The sequence below is a fragment of the Daphnia magna genome, linkage group LG1, assembly GCF_020631705.1.
Source record: "Daphnia magna isolate NIES linkage group LG1, ASM2063170v1.1, whole genome shotgun sequence".
Taxonomy (NCBI): Eukaryota; Metazoa; Arthropoda; class Branchiopoda; order Diplostraca; family Daphniidae; genus Daphnia; species Daphnia magna.
The window spans coordinates 13297771-13315952 of record NC_059182.1 but is presented as its reverse complement, the minus strand read 5'-3'; the positions used below and the strand labels follow the sequence as shown (position 1 = coordinate 13315952).

The window sequence follows — 18182 nt, the reverse complement described above, 5'->3', positions numbered from 1 at the left end:
AACGTCCCTCTCCAAATTTCGTGTTTTCTGTTTCGACTTTTGCGTTCGTTTTTTGTTTTTATTGTCATGGGAATGGTCTCTTGCCTTTTTCACTCTTTTAACTTCATTGGTTTTTTGTTGTTGTTGTTGTCTGGACGATGGCGAACGGAATTACCGAACGATCCTCAGCCAACGAGCACCTGTTTTCAAAGTCTGTGGTCTTCCTCATCAGCTCACGCACGTTACATTATCGGCCGATGATACTGGGAAAGACACACCAAACACACAAAAGCCAATCGGTTATTTGAATACGTTTTTTTTTTTTAATGCCTTAAAATCCGTTCATTCTCCGCACACCCAATGACGTTTGAACACCCCGTACAGATTCCATTTTCTTTTCGTTCAAAAGAGAACAAATAAAAAATGGGGGAAAAACTAAATTGTGTGCAGCTCGCAAAAGAGAAGAAAAAAGAAAAAAGGAAGAAGATGAGAGTCGATTTTTTTTTTTTTTTTAGTTTTGTTCAGTTGTTTTTATGGCACGTTCGATGTTTGTTGGCTCCGTGGTCATTATGCAATAGAGGTTTCTCTCCTCTATATGCGATGATTCTTGCGCTTCTTCTCCGCCATTTCGACAGGTTGTTGATGATGGCCCTTCTTTATTCTTATTCCAGTTTTCACCTCTTTCGTCGGCTATCCCTGTCCAACAGCCGCGTTATGTGGCCCGTTATATGGCATTTTTTTTTCTTATTTTTTTACAATAGCCATTCGGACATTGGTCTAGTAGAATTTTCAAAAGAAAAACTTGAGCGCATATGAAAATTGATTGGCTCTGAACTTTTTTTTTTTTTCGCCAGAAAGTTCAACTCTGACTTGTTTTCTCCTCTTTTTTGTTTTCTTTCTATCGGGGCCAGTTCGTTCAAATGCGTCGTGTTTACGGGACCCAACGAGCAGAACATTTCTGACTTTGATGATGGTTATTTATTATATTCCCTTTTTTCTTTTCAAAGATTAGAGATCGAGTTAGTTTATAAAAAAGCGAGAAGGGAAACTCAACGAACAGCCAGAAAGAAAAAAAAAAAAAAGAGCTAAAAGCGAAAAGATTAAGATCCATTCGATGTTTCTCGGATGGCCTGATTTATCCCGAACGACGAGATGGGGGGGGGGGGGAGAGAAATATAGTCTGATATCACCCCCCTGCATCTTTTTAAGAGACAACCTGACCAAAAGAAAGAGAAGAAAAAAAGGAAACCACCTATAGGCTGTTCGAAAAGAAAAAAGAAAAAAAGGCCAACGATTGAAAGGAAAGGGGGGGGATGTGCTGGACCCGAAAAGAATTGGGAAAAGATGACGGTGTTATAAGAAAAAAAAAAACCTGCGACGACGTACGACGACGATGGGGAGAGGAAACGAAAAAATATCAGAAAAAAAAAAAAGAGTTACATTCATCCGATTTACGAGACGTGGGTTCCCTCCTTTCATGTTATTTACCTGTAGAGAAACCCGTTCGTTCAAGTCTCTCTCCCCCCTCTTTCATTTCGACCCTCTTTAAAAACTCTATTCACTCGCCATGTCCTATAACTTGGAGGGGGGTCAAACTGTTGGAAGGGCTAAAAAAGAAAAAAATATACACGCAAGGTTTTATAGCGGCATTATATATACAACATGTGTGCGCGTATACATCTCCATCAGGTGTTCCGGGGGTCTTTTGATGTAACCTTCATACCTTCTCGGATGACGGTCACTTGAATTGGCTTTAATGTCTCATCTTCCAGGTAAAAAAACAAAAAAATCTAAGCGCTTCTTTATCGCTCCGTCAAAGCAAAGCTCATCACATGGGATTTTCTTTCTTTTTTTTTTTCAAAAACAAAAAATTGCAATTTATTTTTTTTTTTCTTATAGCAAAGTGCCAAAAAAAAAAAAAAATGATGGAATGAATTTGCGGTAAGCACTGGATAAGCTTTGGGGGGGGGTTGTTATGAAAGAAAGAGGAAAAAAAAATCATTTGCTGTTTGCCTTTTTTTTTTTTTCTTTTCTTAGTAAAGCGCGGAATGAATTGGAATTGAATGAGAGATAAGACATCGAAGGACTCCGGGTGTAGGAAGGGTACGGAAATCAAAGCGAAGGTCAGTTGATTGGAACTTGAGATACATAAGACGACATTAGAATTTTTGTTGGGGGAAGGGGGGGGAACCAAAAAAAAAAAAAGGGTTTGGGGGAGAAATAGGAAAATCCAGGTGGGGTAAGGGGGAACTGAAAGGTTTTTTCTTTTCGTATATAACATATAAGTTAACATTAGACAAAAAAAAAAAAAAAAAAGAAAACAAAAACACAATAACAAGAGGCGCAGGCAGAATCCGGCCGCCAGATCGCGGTTGGGAGGGGGTTGAAACATCGGACGAAGGAAAGGTTTGAAATTGTTGTGTGTGTTGAAAAATATCGAAGAACAAAAAACAAAAAAAAAACAAAAACAAAAGGGTTTCCCATCATGTTTTGAGTTCTCTTATCACGAAGCTTTGCTTATTTATTATTAACATTTTTGTTTGAAATTTTCAGGGGGGTATAGAACACGTCTATTTCTCAGGAAACAAGTCCAGGGTTTGGCCTGCTGTAACAGGCTCTTGGTGTAGAGGGGGGAGGAATGGCCCAGTTTTGTTATTTTCTTTCCTACCCTCACCACCAGAAAGCCGTATTTAGAAGCACGTGGATGACCTTCGTCCAGTTCTTATGCATAGCTGTAGAGCAGTGTGCGTTTAGTCGTAAGGCGTCTATAGGCCTATGTAGTCCGCTGCACTGGTTCATGCGTGTCTGTTGCGTATGTGGCCGTGAAAAGAGGGGAGCAAGGGAGGTCAAGGGGGGAGGGTCCTATCAAGGGTAAAAAAAAAAAGGTTTTTTTTTTTTAAACCCCCCCCCCCTTTTTTTCTTTCAGACCTGCAACATTTAAAAATTAAAAATATTTTGGTCGATAAAAATCCTTCAAATTTTTCGATTTTTCTCGGGAAAAATGAAAACCAAAAAAAAAAGGGTATAAATTTATATATTTTTTAAAAAGAAATAACCCCCCCCCCCCTTAAAAAAAAAAAAAAAAGAAGAAGAAGAAGAAAAAATTTGTTTTACAGAGGTTCCTGGAATTCCCAGCCATCACCCCCATCGCTCTCTTTCCTTTACGTGTATTAGCATCGATTGCGTATAGAGTATGTGTTCATGTTCAAAACCTCCAGGGCTCTAGATTTTTTTTTTTTTTTTCTTTTTTCAATGTTTGATGTATTTTAATGACGTCGTTATTGTAAATCACCGTGTGGCAGGTGAAACAGTTTTGGAAGAAGATTGGGGGGGTTAAAAGCTAAAAGAAAGAGAGAGAGAGAGGCAACTATAGCAAATGGGTTTTTGATCCAGAACCGGGGCACACCCATCAACCCACCTCCGCACACTCTTTTTTATTATTATTATTATTTTTCTTTTTTAAGAAGAAGAAGAAGAGTTAAAAAAAAAAAAAAAAATCAAACATTCTATTGTGAACGCATACGTGGACCCGAATGCGTGATCTACATAGCATCACGAATGTGATAAGAAAAAGTGTCGATCGCTTTTCGTTGTACACATTTCCGTGTCTTGGTAATAACTATATAAGTCTCCTCCATGGCTCTATCTGCTTTCATTGTTATTTTCTTCTCTCTTTTCCCATTTTTTTTTTTTTTCGCCGACAGGATAAAGAAAGAAAAAAGGACGCGAAAATGCCGTTGATTCACACATTGCAATAAAATGAAATAATAACGTTATAATATCGGAATGGCGGGGGTGTTGTTATAGTCACACACACAAAAAACTCGAACTGCAAAAGCTAAACAGAAAAAAAAAAAAGGTGAGAGAAAACGCAGAAATTTACGTTAGTACACGGCATATCTATTCACGAAATCGATTTTCCGCATATGTCATTTCATATCAATACAAAAAAAAAAAAAAAAAAGAATAAGAAAAGATGAAACGTGTCGGACGTGATTGATCCGGCTTGGCGGAATACCTGTTTTTCCGAAAAATTGTGTATGAAATAAAAAAAATAAAATCCGCAATCCGTGACTCTCGTTTCCACTGTCGTTCTACAGGTAAACACACGCAAGTGGAGGGCGAGGAATCACAAGAAGTGGGAGGGTGGGAGGGGTATACAGGTAAGGCACCTTCCTCTTTTGTGGGAGAGATGGGAGGGACGAAGACGAGTCTCACAGGTAAAAAGAAAAAGGAAAAAAAAAAAAAAGGAAAAACACACGGGCGAGTGTGAGCCCCTCTGGTGAGGTGCGGATGCTCTGCTTTCCCACATTCTGCTCTCAGGTTCGGTGCTAAGCGGATGCCCCCCTTCATTGCTCTCATAACTCCAGCGACGCACAGACACACACGCGTAATTTTCTGGGGGCAATTTCGCATCAAACATCTTCCGCCCGCCAATCCTATTATACTATCGCCGTTTGTTTTCAATTGCTCATCGTTTGGTTAGGTTGTTGTGATTTCATCATTGAATCGCGTCTTGATTTGAATTCAACAAACCAGTGATCAGTGCTGCAAACTCAGAGGACGTTGTTGCTATTCAAGGAGAACTTAAAACAAAAAAAAAAAAAACTTGAGCAAAGAGAAGAAAGTGCCGACTATACCCCCGTTCCTGTTTCGGATGACTATCGTCGTTTTCTTCAATTAATTCATCCAAAAAAGAAAACGGTGTTATCCCTATATTTTGATTGAGAACCTGCGTCTCAATTGGTTTTTAGCGCTATCGCGTCGGCGTCTTCACATCTGTGCACGGTAAGACCAGCATAACGCCTTATCTTGGACGTTTCCGCGGTGTGTGTACATCTTATAATGAATTATTATTTAGCCAATTTCTCGTGATGACGTTGAGATTTTGTATGTCATAACGGGTCGCTATGGCAGGGCGGTTGAAATTTGTATTCCGGCCAGGTACCGGATGATTTTTAAGTGAACATGACATCAGGGTCTGACAAGCTAGTAAAACTAAGGTGCCAAACAGAATCGACAATCATCTCAAGTCCAATTGAAAACAGCGAACACGAACTTTGTTTGAATCATGCGGCAATTGTATAGAAGCGCTGAAAGAGAACGACGTTCTTCTAATTGAATCAGAATGGAAAAGCGCACAAGAAACGAAGAGAGAACAAATCATTTTGTGAATAGGGAACTATAGAAAGAAGCAAAAACAAAAGAAAAACCGCAAATCCCCAAGCAGCAACATGTGCGATTTCATAAAGTCAACCATCCGATGCGTCGTCCCGTGCGTTCAAATTCCTATTTGATTATTTTTGAAAATAAAAATAGCAGCGCACCTAATATCATGTCTTTATTAGCTCTATTTTTGGGGTGTGGGTATAGGGGGGAAAACATTCGATGGTTTTATGTGTAATTATAATGCGCACATTTTCGTGTGAAAAATTAAAATAACATTCTAAGGGAGAGGTCGTTAAGCTCGTTGACCTGGACTGTGTGTGTACATTTGCACTTTTATGACAATATGTTGGTCTACCATTAGTCGAAAACCATCAATAGTTTGTGTGTGTGTGTGTGTGCGATGAGGTCAGAGTGTAACCGCTCTATTCTCACTCCGCTTTTCTATGTGGGGTTCTATTATTATCGACTCCAAAAAGGATGAAAGAAGCCGAGCAATCCGCCACATTCGAAGTGTATTTATGCATTGCATAGAAAGTTTATGGTGTACTCTCTTTGCTGGGCTGTAAGTACTGTAGTAAAAAAAAAAATATAATAATAATGCCTGTAATATACAGGTAAAGCGAGAGTCGGATGAAAGAATGAAGGCAGTTCATCCATCCATCCGCATCGCCGGGGAAACAACAAGACTTTGCGTGTATACTTTCACTCTTCTTCTTCTTCTTCTTCTTTTTTTTTGCTTGAATTCTAGAAGACGACTCTCTTTTTTTAAATAAATATTCTCCCCCAGTTCTTCTGCGATTTAGAAAAAAAAAACACCTGTAATATAAATTTCCCTATTTGTGTCTGCTAGCCGTTGTTAACGGTTGCGTGGTGGCTCGTTAACGGAAGTTGGAATATCTATTAGCTTTAATAGAAAGAAGGGGAGGAAGAGCGGCGAATAGGAACGACAAAATACCTTTGACGGTGCTGTGCACTGTTGAACGATTACACGGCGATCTAGAGCGGAACTGGGCGCCTCTCTCTTTATCGTATACACGTACGTGCGTTACGTCGAGAGGGTGTCTCTCTTTCTTTCTCTATCAGAGTGTAAGATATGGCAGGCACACGGCCCTCGGTTAAATCAAATCAAATAAAACCTACTAAAGCGCTAGACCGTGTTTCCTCTTCCATACGTTTGTAGAGTTGTTGTTCGCTATTGTTGCGTGTAGTTTGTTGTGGGGGGGCGTGTTCCCCGAGAGTTGGGAATTATGGACGAAGGCGTTAAAGTCTATAAGAGATGGAAAGTTGCAAAAAATAAAATCTTTTATCCGCTTGGTCAGTCGTCATCGCATTTTTAAATTTGTTTTTCCTTTTCCTTTTCTGTGTGTTTTATTTCTTCTTTCTTCGGTGGCCTTATGTTAGCCACCTTAAGAAGCGAATCCAATCAACCGTGGGGGCTTGGCGTTGATTGAATCCATTTCCAGTCGAGTCCGCCCATTAAAAAAATATAAACTAGCAAAAAAAAAAATAACAAATAAAACATAAAGGAAAGCAACAACAACAAAAAAGAATAAGACAAAGACTTTGACATTTAACGCGGTTTCTTTCGCTTTCAATCCGTTCCTTTTTTCCACGATCGTTATATTATGTACTGCTGTATATATATATACGATGTCTGCCTTGTGTGTCTCTACTGGACCGCCAAAAAATATTAACAACGAACTAAAAAAGAAAAAACCCATTTCTTCAGCCACCGAAATGGGTTGGCCGCGATAAATCACATCACACACACACAAATATGTTTTAACCCCCCCTACTCAAAACCTGAAGAAGAACCGGTTATGGTTTCGAACACCCTCCTCCATATATATATATATCTTTCCATTTTCCTGCCGTCCAAAAAGACGTAGAAAACAAGTGAATAACGCGCAGAGAACAAAAGGATATAGGCAAACCGTTTTTATTTTCTCTCTCTGTTTTTTATTGCAAGGAAAACGGGCGTGCAATACTTGGCTCAACAGAATATATATGCAAGCAAGCCATAAACCTAAATAGCGAGTTCTATACGTCGTTGTTTTCGCTGTTCAATCCGCTGGCGTGGACCCCATTCGGCCGTCAAAGTCGCCAGTGTTAGACCTTCTTCTTCTTTTCCTTTTTTTTTTTTGCATTTTTTTGAATAGAAGAAGACGCTGTCTCTAGTTCAGTTGGCCAACCCCTTTTTTTTTTTTCAAATTCCCGACTAGAAGAGAAAGTGACGATGTTTGCGCTCCACCGCTTTTGCTCCATCACTTGGTGTATAAGCCCATTACTGGAATAATATGGGATCTAGAACGCTTTCCTCGAGTCCTCAAACATCTCGAGAAGAAATCTCGCCTTGCAGGGTCTTATAGCGAAAAAGAAAGAAAGAATTTCGATCCGATTTAGTTTGAAAGAAGAAATGTCTATCAACATCGTTTCTTTTTATTTGATGTGTCATCGTTTGTGAAGATATATAGATGATCATTTTAGACTGAACAAACTGTTTGGCTTTCTTTTTTTTTTTTTTTTGAAATATTATTAATTGTGTCTGTTTCTTTTTTTTTTTCTACTTACAAACAAAAAATATGCATAAACAGATGAATCAAAAGTGTAAGGTGTGCGGCGAACCGGCTGCCGGGTTCCACTTCGGCGCTTTTACCTGTGAAGGATGCAAAGTAAGTCCACGTTTACTCCATTTCACCTGATGTGCACAACTCATTGGCGGCTTGGCATGTTACACATTCTTGGCCTTTAGTCGTATAAACAGCAACATTTTAGAAAGTGAACTTTTATTCATTTTATTTTTGAAATGCGATTCAAATTTCCGATCAGCTGCTGCCATCTTAAGTAAAGATATTATTTGTCTCATTATTTTGAACGATGAAACAAGTTGCAAAAAAACAAAAACCATGCGGACAATCCCAGCCGGAGACTTTCGTCATGCGGGTCGGTCATTGGTTGCCATGGAAACACAAAAATTCTTTTCTATTCAATGTTCGGTACATTTTTGTTTAACACATCCGCGTGTGTGTGAGGCTGTCAGATGTCGTGAAATCGGCCCGACTTTTATTTATTTTTTCAATCCCGTTTTTTATTTTTCTTCTTTCAAATCTTCTATTTCGCTGTAATATACACACGACATTTCACGTAGTCGTTACGGAATACACAATAAATATGATAGAAGCCGTCCGCTGTCTTAAAAAAAGGCCGACTATCTAAACACACAATCTGTCGGACTGGAAGATAGTGGAACCGTTTCTCAAGTCCATTGCATCTTGCGGCTAACAGTACATTTCATTCCTTTCGTAAAATCTTGAAAGGGCCAAAACAAAAAACTCTTCGTTCGCGAGCTATGCTCTCATTTCAAGTCTTATAATCGCCTTTAACAAGTTGTATCGCTTAGATGCATCAGCAGAAAATGACGCAAGTCTTTCAACCATTTTCTGTTTTTCGTTTGTTTCTATAGAGAGCCTTGCGTTTTTTTCTTCGTCAGTAGAGCGCGTTTTTCAAATAACATATTATTTGCCAATGTCTCCTTGAAAAGTCAGAGTCTCTTTATTTTTTTTCTCTATCTCTTTTATTCTAATCATCACTATATCAAACGGCGTAATTATCAAACACATTCCTTCGTATATGCACAAGGACCGCCCGTCAAACTTTCTAAAAAAACAAAATTTCTCGGCAAATATGAAAAGGCCATAGTCATTTCCGGCATCAACTAGTGAATGTAAAAAAAATAAAAACTAAAACGATTAAATGATGTTATCACCTTTTCTTTGATTTGTTAGTAGCGATGTATATATTAGAAACGTCCTAATATAAGCGACGCTATATTTAACCAGTCATTTGAATACAAATTTATTCTTTTTGATTTTTGTTTTTCATTGCAGTCGTTCTTCGGCCGGACGTACAGCAATGTGTCGGCCATCGGCGAATGCAAGAACGGCGGCCAGTGCGTCATCAACAAGAAGAACCGGACGTCGTGCAAGGCCTGCCGACTTCGCAAATGCCTCCTGGTGGGCATGTCCAAAAGCGGCTCCCGTTACGGACGCCGCTCCAATTGGTTCAAAATCCATTGCCTCCTTCAGGAGCAGACGGGTTTAGACGCTCCGTTGGGAAATTCCGGACTGGGCGGAGGTAGCGCCAACCATTCGGATCTCAGCATGTTTAAACGCCATCACGCCATGGCGACGAGTAGCGGAAGTCCCGGTGGTTGCAACAGTTCCGACACTACGGGCGACAAGGAGAAATCGGGTCACAACAACAACAACAACAACAACAACAACAACAACATGTCGTCATCGTCGTCGGTTGCATCCGGCCGGAGCGATTCTCCTATGGATGACAACGACGATTGCGCCGCTTCCAAGGAAAATTTGCGGATGCTACTCACCGGAAGCCCGTCGGAATCGTTCAACATTTTCCACCATCATCACAGCAATCACAAGCGGAAGAATTCGACTTCACCCACAAGAGGCGGAGGCCTTTTAGCCATTGCCGGATTGCCTTTCGGGGTATCCAGCCATCATCAAACACCGTCCTCACCGTTGGCTATCGTCGATCCCGTCCGGACGAGTAGCCCCAAACTGTCAGGTGAATCGAGCGGACGTCGATCTCTGGTCTATCCGAGTAGTCATTTCCTGTACCCGCTAATTGCTCGTCAACATCATCCGTACCGATCGTCGGCCGATTTCCGCACATCTGGAAGTCCGTCTTCCATTCCGAGTCCCGTTGATTCCCTACCTGAACAGGACGGGCCCATTGATTTGTCTTGCAAAGCCTCTTCGTCTTCGTCTTCGTCGTCACCTTTCGGACAACATCATCAATCCATGTGTCACATCCGGGCGGAAATCCTCACCGAACTGGATGACGAAGAGGAGGATCATCATCACTTGATGACGAGCGAAACGGGAGCTCCGCTCGATCTCACCACCAAAGGTTGAGATTGTATACATCATCATCAACCACCGTTCATTTGTTCTGTCTAGGCCTCTATATCTTATATGTACATTATCAAAAGAAACGAAAAGCTGAAAGAGTTCGTATTGCTTCAAACAAGTTTGATTCATTTCATTCAACGTATATATTGTTCACCAATAATGAAAAGTGCCAAATAACAAAACGAAAAACAAACAAACAACAAGAATTGATTAAACTGAAATGTATAGTTAAAAGGGGATATACAATGGACGGGAGCGCGTGATGTTTTTTGTTCTGATTTCCGGGAGGAAAGAAACGGCAGCATGTTTATGTCTAATGGTTGAATGTATAGTACCGGCTGTGTTTATACTGAAGGCCGATTAAATTTGCATTACAATGGGGTCGGTATTTGCATGAAGGCGAACAGCCAGTTGCCATTAACTGCCCTTCTTATTTCTCCCTCCATCGTGAATACCTGCGTTCAAATCATCCACTTGTTCCTCCTCTTTGCATATGTCCCTCCAATCCCTTCCCGGGGAGGGGGAGAATTTTTGAAAACAAAATTGCAGACGGCATTTTTCTTTGACACAGTCTTCCAAATGACGTGGTTTTTGTTCGTTATTTTCATTATGATCGACATACGAGCTGCAGGTCAGAGATCAATTTCTCTTCCTTCTCCTCCTTCTTCATTCCTCCCTGTACATATTGAATCCTAAAAATAGTAATAATAATAATATTATATACACACCGGTACAAAACAAAAAAAAAAAAAAAAAAATTCAAGTAAAAATTGCCAGCAACTCCCAAATGGCTAAAAGGCAAAACGCCCACGCCCCGTCTTCTGCGGCGGGGCGGTTTCGGTGAGTTGAGGACGATAAATTTCACAGATATAAAAATTAAAAAATTAAGGAAAAAAAAAAATTAATAAATAATAATAACAAAGTTTGCATTTGGCGTGAATTTCCAACTGTCCACCTTTTTATGTATAAATATTTCACATTTATTATAACCCCATCTCCCCCCCCCCCCACCCAAGAAAAAAATCTATTGTTTCCCCTCCACACAAAAAATGTGTTCTTCCCCGTGTTTGAGTGTTTCCAAAAATTTTTATTCCATTTAATAATAATAAAAAAAAAAAAAAACCAAAAAACAAGAAATCAAATCAAATACAGAGGAACAATAAAAAAGAATTTACAACAACAACAAAACACTTTCTAAACCAATAGACACAAATGAGTGTCTTTATTTTCATTATTATTTTTTTTTTTAAATAAGAGGGGATATCCTCATCTACTGCACAGGTAATAATCTAATAAATTACTCCCCCCCCCCCTCCTTTTCTTTTCTTTCTCATTCTCTCTATGGTTCTTTCCACTTTATTCTCTTTAACAATAGAGAATATACCGTTTATGCTCTTGTGTTACGGGTGGTTATCCAGATGAATAATGTTGCACATATTGCACCGTGTGGAATGATCAGCTTTTGGCGTGTGAGGTCACCTCAGGTCGATGCAGCACATTTTGCTACATCCCACTCTGTTTTTTTATTCATTTATTTATTTATTTATTTATTATTATTTTTTTAAATTCTTCGTACATGTTGTTACGGACGGATAACCTATGGACACTGTTGGGGGTAAATATATAGTAAAGAAAAAGGGGAAATCAAAAATGAAATTGGGGCTCCCCCGTAAGGCATACACACGGGCCAAATGACGTAGAAAAATCTAAAGAAGATGGAGCGTCCCCCCCCCCTTATAGTGTTGTATACCTATGTGTCGGTTACGTTTACGTACCCCCCCTTTCGCACCCCCTGCTCTTCCTTGGGAAAAAAAAAATATCGCGCGGGGCCCGTTCCATAACGTCACATAAATTTAAAAAAAAGGAAAAATTCAGACAGCTTTCAAACTGCAAGAGGCCCCCCGAATTTTGTATTTTTTTTTTTATTTTACTATTTTTAGGGGGAGGGGAAGAAAATGGAAGGAGGAGAGAGAGAGAAAAAAACTATCGTGAATCCCTGCTGTTTTATGGGCCGTTTTTTTTTTCTCCCCCGTCTTTCACCTATTTATGTAATATATATATATATGTACATGCAGTGTATATACGTAAGCGTAGTTACTTGCAGCAGCAGCCGTACGAAATGAAGTGAATTATCGTAACGCTCCTCCGTGGAGAAATACGTCATCCATCACGGGCCAAGATTGGGTGACTTTTCTTTTCTCTCCCTAACGCGGAATTATTTATCGTTTTTTTTTTTTTTTCTTTTTAAAATTTTAATATTTCTCCATTTCTGGATGTACAAATCCTAACCTTCACCGCTACAACAATTATTACAAGCGCCATTTTTTTTCCGGGTCCCACATTTTTGCACCTGTACCCGCAAAAAAAAAACAAATTGTTTGTCCACGATATTCTTCTGCCTTCTCATTTCATTTTGTTTTCTTTCAATACGGCCACAAAAAAAAAGGCTGACCTGATTCTAATCATTTCTCTGTCTCTCTCTGTGTGGGCCCACACAAGCGTATCCTGTATGTACTATCCGGCGTAGAACGTAGAAATGATTACATTCTTTTGTTTTCGCTAAAAGGGACTCATCATCCCCATTGGCTTCTTCGTGCACGGCGATTGCGAGCAAACGGCACTTGCACGCGCACTCGATGCAAACGCGGCATAGACGAGGATGTTGTATTGGTTAAGGTAGCCGTCTGCGAACCGGACGACGAGATGATTATAGACCACTAGTTCATTATTGGTAGTATATTACATTCTTTTTGTTCCTTTTGTTTTGTTTTTTTGTTTGAAACACAGAGAGAGATTCAAGACTCCTCCTCTTTTCTTCTTCTTAGAAAAAAAAAAAAAAATGTAGCATAGAAATTGAGCCCGAAAGCGTTGACGTGCTACGCATCAAACAACCACCAGAGGGAAATGTTTAAAAAAGAAACGAAAAATATCGTATTTTTTTTTTTTCTTTCCCTTAACCGATGTATATTTTGGCTGCTTATGTAATTGGGGTTAATGGCGTAGCAGCATGAACGCTAAAAGAAAAACACATTTTTTTTTTCGCCCTCGAGTTTTCCATGCGGATGAAACGCATCAACGACGTGCCAGCCGTTTTCGTTTTACAACGTCACAGCAGCAACTTGTTTATCTCTGATTCAAATCAACAAAAGAAAATATCCCGATTTTTTCTTCTTTTTTCTTTTCGTTTTCATGATGATGGCAGCCGCTCGTCGTCTACACGGCAAAGTGGCGTGAGCGATTCCAATCAAGATACAAACAATTAACGATCGACCAGCCGCCATCATCCATTTTGCCTTCCTGATTTTGTTGTTTTCTTCTTTCTTTCTTTCTTTCGGGTGTGTGTATACATAAGGCGGCGGGCCGCTTCAAGAGTTCGATCAGAATCTCACTGATGGCCAGCCGTTACTCCCGACGCCTGTTTCTGTCTCTCTCTCTCTCTCCCCCCCTTCGCTCTGCACGAAAAATGTGAAGTCTCGTTAGATATAGTTTTTGTGGTCTGGATTGCGCGTTACGTCTATGGTATATATACTTATACAGTTGTTTTCTTGCCGGCCCCTGATCGAAATCAGTGTGTGGCCGACTTCCAATTTTTTGTTTTTGTTTTCTGCCGTCGTTGGTTGTTGCTCTTCTTGGTAACTCTTTTTTTTTAACAGGTTGATAAAATATGCTGATGAGTGTATACGCGCGGCTGCTTCGAACATTTTTGTCTTCCCGTTGCTTCACGAAAAGTCAGGCTAATGATTCTCAGCGCGGGGTCTTTTCTTTCTCTCGAGATATACCTATAGATACTGCAACACTCTCTATTGCTGCTGTCGGCCTCGTTTATTTCAACAAAAAAAAACATTTCTGCCAACCAGCAATGCAGAAAGTTTATTTTCAAATTGTCAAGACTGCCTTATATATTTTTTCTGCCAACGCAACTATGTGTTTATCAATATATAGTATACATAGTCTTTATACTTCTTCTGTAGGCTCTTGTTTCTCGGCCATAGGTACAACACGAAACATAGACAAGTCGAGCCTATATAGTTAGATTTGATATCTATACATTTCTTTCGTTTTTGATTGCTATTATGTTTGTTCTTTTCTCAAACAAAATGGAAAGAAAACTAAAAGATGTAGAGAGAGTGTGTTATTGGAGCGTTTGGAGAGCATTCCGGCGGACATTGATAATTTACCGCATTCATAAATCATGGCATTTTTCTTTTATTTTTCAGCTCAAACATTTTTTTTTTTTCTTTTCTTTCTCTACTTGAGAATTTTTCTCAGAATATTATATCCAAGCCATGATTTATGTCGCCAATTAAGATCTCTGGTATCATCAGGATTGGAAAGGCCAACGGATTGTATGTGTGTGCGTATTACGTTTTTGTGTGCACCGTCTGCGGGAGAAAAGGAAATCGGGGCGGGAGAGAAAACGAAGGACAGATGGAGAAAAACGAAATTCGATGTAAATACATTAAAGGGGCCCTCCATTATGTACACGACTTTTGTGACGGGTTTGTAATGTATATCTATCTGCGCATCGTAACACACACACAGAGTCGAACGAATCGAAATGTATATAGTTGAGAAAAGAAAAAAGGCGGTACCGGATCTCTTTAGATTGGCCGATTAAATAATTTCTTATCATCAAGGTCGTTCCCTTAATTGTTCTCATTCCAAAACTTCCGTTTCGAAATGTTTATTTTGATTTGATTTGATTTTTTGTTTGAATCGTTGTTGTGTACGTCGATTGTTTGACAAGTCATTTCGATGATAAATTCCCTTTTTTACGATGGCCTTGTCATGATTGGCCGACTAATTGGTCGGCTTTATTTAAACAAACGAAAACAGAAGGATATAGATATATATAGGAAAGCGGTCACGACTATGCTGGTGAGGTATACTAATATTGACAGTGTTAGTTTCGAGAATGTCGTTACGATGTATATACTTTAGTATAACAATACATGACATTGACTTTGAACTCAATCCCACAGCAAAATAATATTGTATATATTTTAAAGTTAAATATCGCTATCACCATCGGCTTTGAATTTATCTATATAGTTTTCTTATATTTCTTTTAAAAAGAAGATGAAAGAAGGGAGGAATTTTTGCGGCTCTTGACATGCCGGGCCGACTGGAATTCTTTTTTTTTCAATTTTTACGAGCATTTTTTTTTTTCCCCGTTTCGCAGAGAGCCCACCATGAAACGTCGTCCTATATATAAATACATAAAGACTTTGATATAATAAATATAATAATAAAAAGGAAGCCGATTTTTCTTCTTCTTCTTCATTTTTTTTTTATTCAGCCCTTCTATTGACCGCTGCTGGGCAAAACTGGAAAGACACAAAATAAAAAAAAACAAAAAACAAAAAGGCTACAATTTTTGAGCATATCAAAAGACACTGCTGGCTGTGGGCCACCTTTTCATATTGCAGAGTGGCAGCAGCACATTTATTTTTTTTTTTCATTCGGCTGGAAACAAAAATTCACCGTTCAGCCATCGGTTGCTGTATAACCGTGCGGAATCATCATCATTATCGTTCGGTATGTAACGGCTGCTCCTCTTTTTCTTTTCCTTTTTATTTAATTTTTTTATTGGAGATTTGGAGCATCATCTTCGTTCTTGCTGCAGGTCATTTTGGTCTATACACTCGCTCCTTTTATTTCTTTTAATAGTCTATATTATATGTGTGTGCTCTACCTATGGTTCTTCGCGCAGGTAAGGCCCTCCACCTTCTTTTGAATCATTAGTCGGTTCGGTTCACTCGCCCCACACCGTTTCACGTAGTTATTATCAGTTGTATTATGGCTCTCCTTCTGTCTCTTTTTATGCACATTGCATCATTTGAGTTCTCTGCATCAGAGAGGGCCGGTGGCCATCTCGTCTATGTATGCCCTTTTTTTTCTTTCTTCCTTTTCTTTTACGATCTTGCAAACCGCTCGACTTCGTTAGTCGTATGCCATCGCGTGCTAATAGAATGGGGAGATATTTAAACGAAGCGGGGAAATGTTGAATTTCTTGCCCTTGGGTGATTGAACGCTCTTTGATGAATGCAATGCTGCCATCGAAGTGTTGGCTCAAAATGTATTTTCTAGATAGTGTCGTGCGACGTATATACGTGAGATCGACAGCTGCGAGTTTTGGCTTCTCTAAATGATCCGTGTCATAAAAAGGAGAGATTTTTTTTAATGGTTTCATTCAAAGTAGCTTTTTACTTCAAATTCTTCTTCCTCGATGTTTGGTTTTCAAGTCAATGCGTATAAGGCACAATTTGATCTGTGCTTATGAATTTGGATATCGCGATTTGTCCAATTTTATTGCATTTTTATCTCAATTATCTCGAAAACGGATAGTTTGAGAATGAAACGAATGCCTGTGTCGAAATCAGCGTTCAATTTTAACTGTAAAGCGTGATTTTTATCAAATTCCAAGAGATATCATTTTTTGCGGATTTTGACAAAAGTGGGAAGGGTATAGCCTTCCCACTTTTTCATTTTTGGCCAAATTTTAGATTTTCTTTAAAATGCATTATTTAGATTCAGAATTGAATGGCAATCACGGAAATCAAGTTCATTTTTCAATTGGCTTTTAAGTTTTTTGAACTAAACGTGAAAAAACAGAAAATAAAGTTGGTGCGCTAACAGCCCTTTGCTTTCTTTTATTTAAAAAACGGCTGATGTAACGAGAAAACCAATGACTTAATCGAAATCAGCGTTCAATTTGGATTATACCGTGTGATTTTTATCGAATTCCAAGAGGTGTCATTTTTTGCGGATTTTGACAAAAGTGGTAAGGCCCTTCCCACTTTTTTATTTTTGGCCAAATTTCAAATTTCGTTTGAAATACACGAAATAGATTCAAAATTGGAGGACGATTGCGAAAAACCAGTTTGTTATGATGTGGGACCTTTTAAGTTAGTTTTAAGATAGTTTTTTTTTAGTTTTAGTTTTTGATAAATGTTTTCATTATTTCTTCTTTTTTGTTGTTTTGGTTTTTTTGTGACAGATTTTACCCCACGGTGTTTGTTACGCCCTTCGTCGTCTATCTGTTACACATACCCACGTCAAAAGATAGTTGAATTATATTCTCGTTTCCTCGAAGAATGAGATCAGCTAAATAATTATAGAACTTGTTATCGATTGCCATTCAGCTCTCGAATTTTTCGCAACGCCAAATTAATGAAAATACGTTTTCACCATCAGACATGTGCGACAAAAGAATTCCGATTATGGCAACGTAACACAACACGAAACTCGTTTATTATTTTTTCCAACCCCCCCCAAATATTCCCAAAATAGAGCAAAATACCACAAGCAAGTTTTTTTTTAGTTTTTTTTGTGTGTGTTTTGACTGGCCACGTTCGTTGTTGCGTACAGTACACACAACCGGCCGTGTGCTGAGATTCAAACATAATCAACAAACAGCACCACCTGCGGATCACAACAGTTTCTTTTAATAGCATTTCCCAAAAATTTAATTGAGTGCGTCTCTCCACCCAGCTATATAATCACGGTGGTTTCCTCCGTCATCAGCGAGAAAAGAAACAACAAAACAAAACAAAAAAAGATTCACGCGCAGTTCAAACGAATGGGAATATGAAAATACATAGCGAAAAACTGCATCAAATCTATTTTTTGCTATTACAAATCGCACGGGTTCATTCGGCTCGCACCGACACGAGGACGCGCTCACGAACATCTGCTCTGCACGTGGGTAGCTGAGAACAAGTTACGTAAAAACCACTGGACGAAAAAGAACAGGATTTTCGTGTCGGCTAATTTCAGTTTTTTTCCCTGCTGTTCATAAAGTTTGTGCGAAACGTTTTGCTTTCTCAAGTCCGGTTGAAATTTCTATCACCTTGTTTTATTGTTCGATTTGTTGTACATTCGTTTAATCGCGCATTTTCAATTGAATTTTCTTTTTTCGGCGTATATATCGAAGGCCGTCCTTTTATATTTAACCCATCTGTTTGCAATGCTGCGTTGCGCGATTGAATGGATCAAAACGATGTCGGAAGATCAGCTTTTGTTCATCGCCATGTACACACACTAGATCAAATGCTCTGTAAATATCGATAGACTTTTTTTTTTTGAATCGCTTTC

At 39.0% G+C, this 18182-nt stretch overlaps 1 protein-coding gene and 1 long non-coding RNA gene across 2 annotated transcripts; both read left to right on the top strand.

Annotated features, from left to right (window-relative positions):
• The first annotated feature begins 4283 nt into the window (after positions 1 to 4283).
• LOC116934288 (protein embryonic gonad) lies at positions 4284 to 10986 on the top strand. Its single transcript, XM_032941856.2, has 3 exons — positions 4284 to 4767; positions 7743 to 7820; positions 9036 to 10986. The coding sequence occupies exons 2-3, from the start codon at positions 7743 to 7745 to the stop codon at positions 10086 to 10088; spliced, it is 1131 nt and encodes a 376-aa protein (XP_032797747.2). The 5' UTR covers positions 4284 to 4767; the 3' UTR covers positions 10089 to 10986.
• A 1139-nt stretch (positions 10987 to 12125) lies between these two features.
• LOC123469489 lies at positions 12126 to 14040 on the top strand. The gene is made up of 2 exons (XR_006642744.1): positions 12126 to 12269; positions 13739 to 14040. It is a non-coding gene; the product is annotated as an uncharacterized LOC123469489 (long non-coding RNA).
• The last annotated feature ends 4142 nt before the right edge of the window (positions 14041 to 18182 follow it).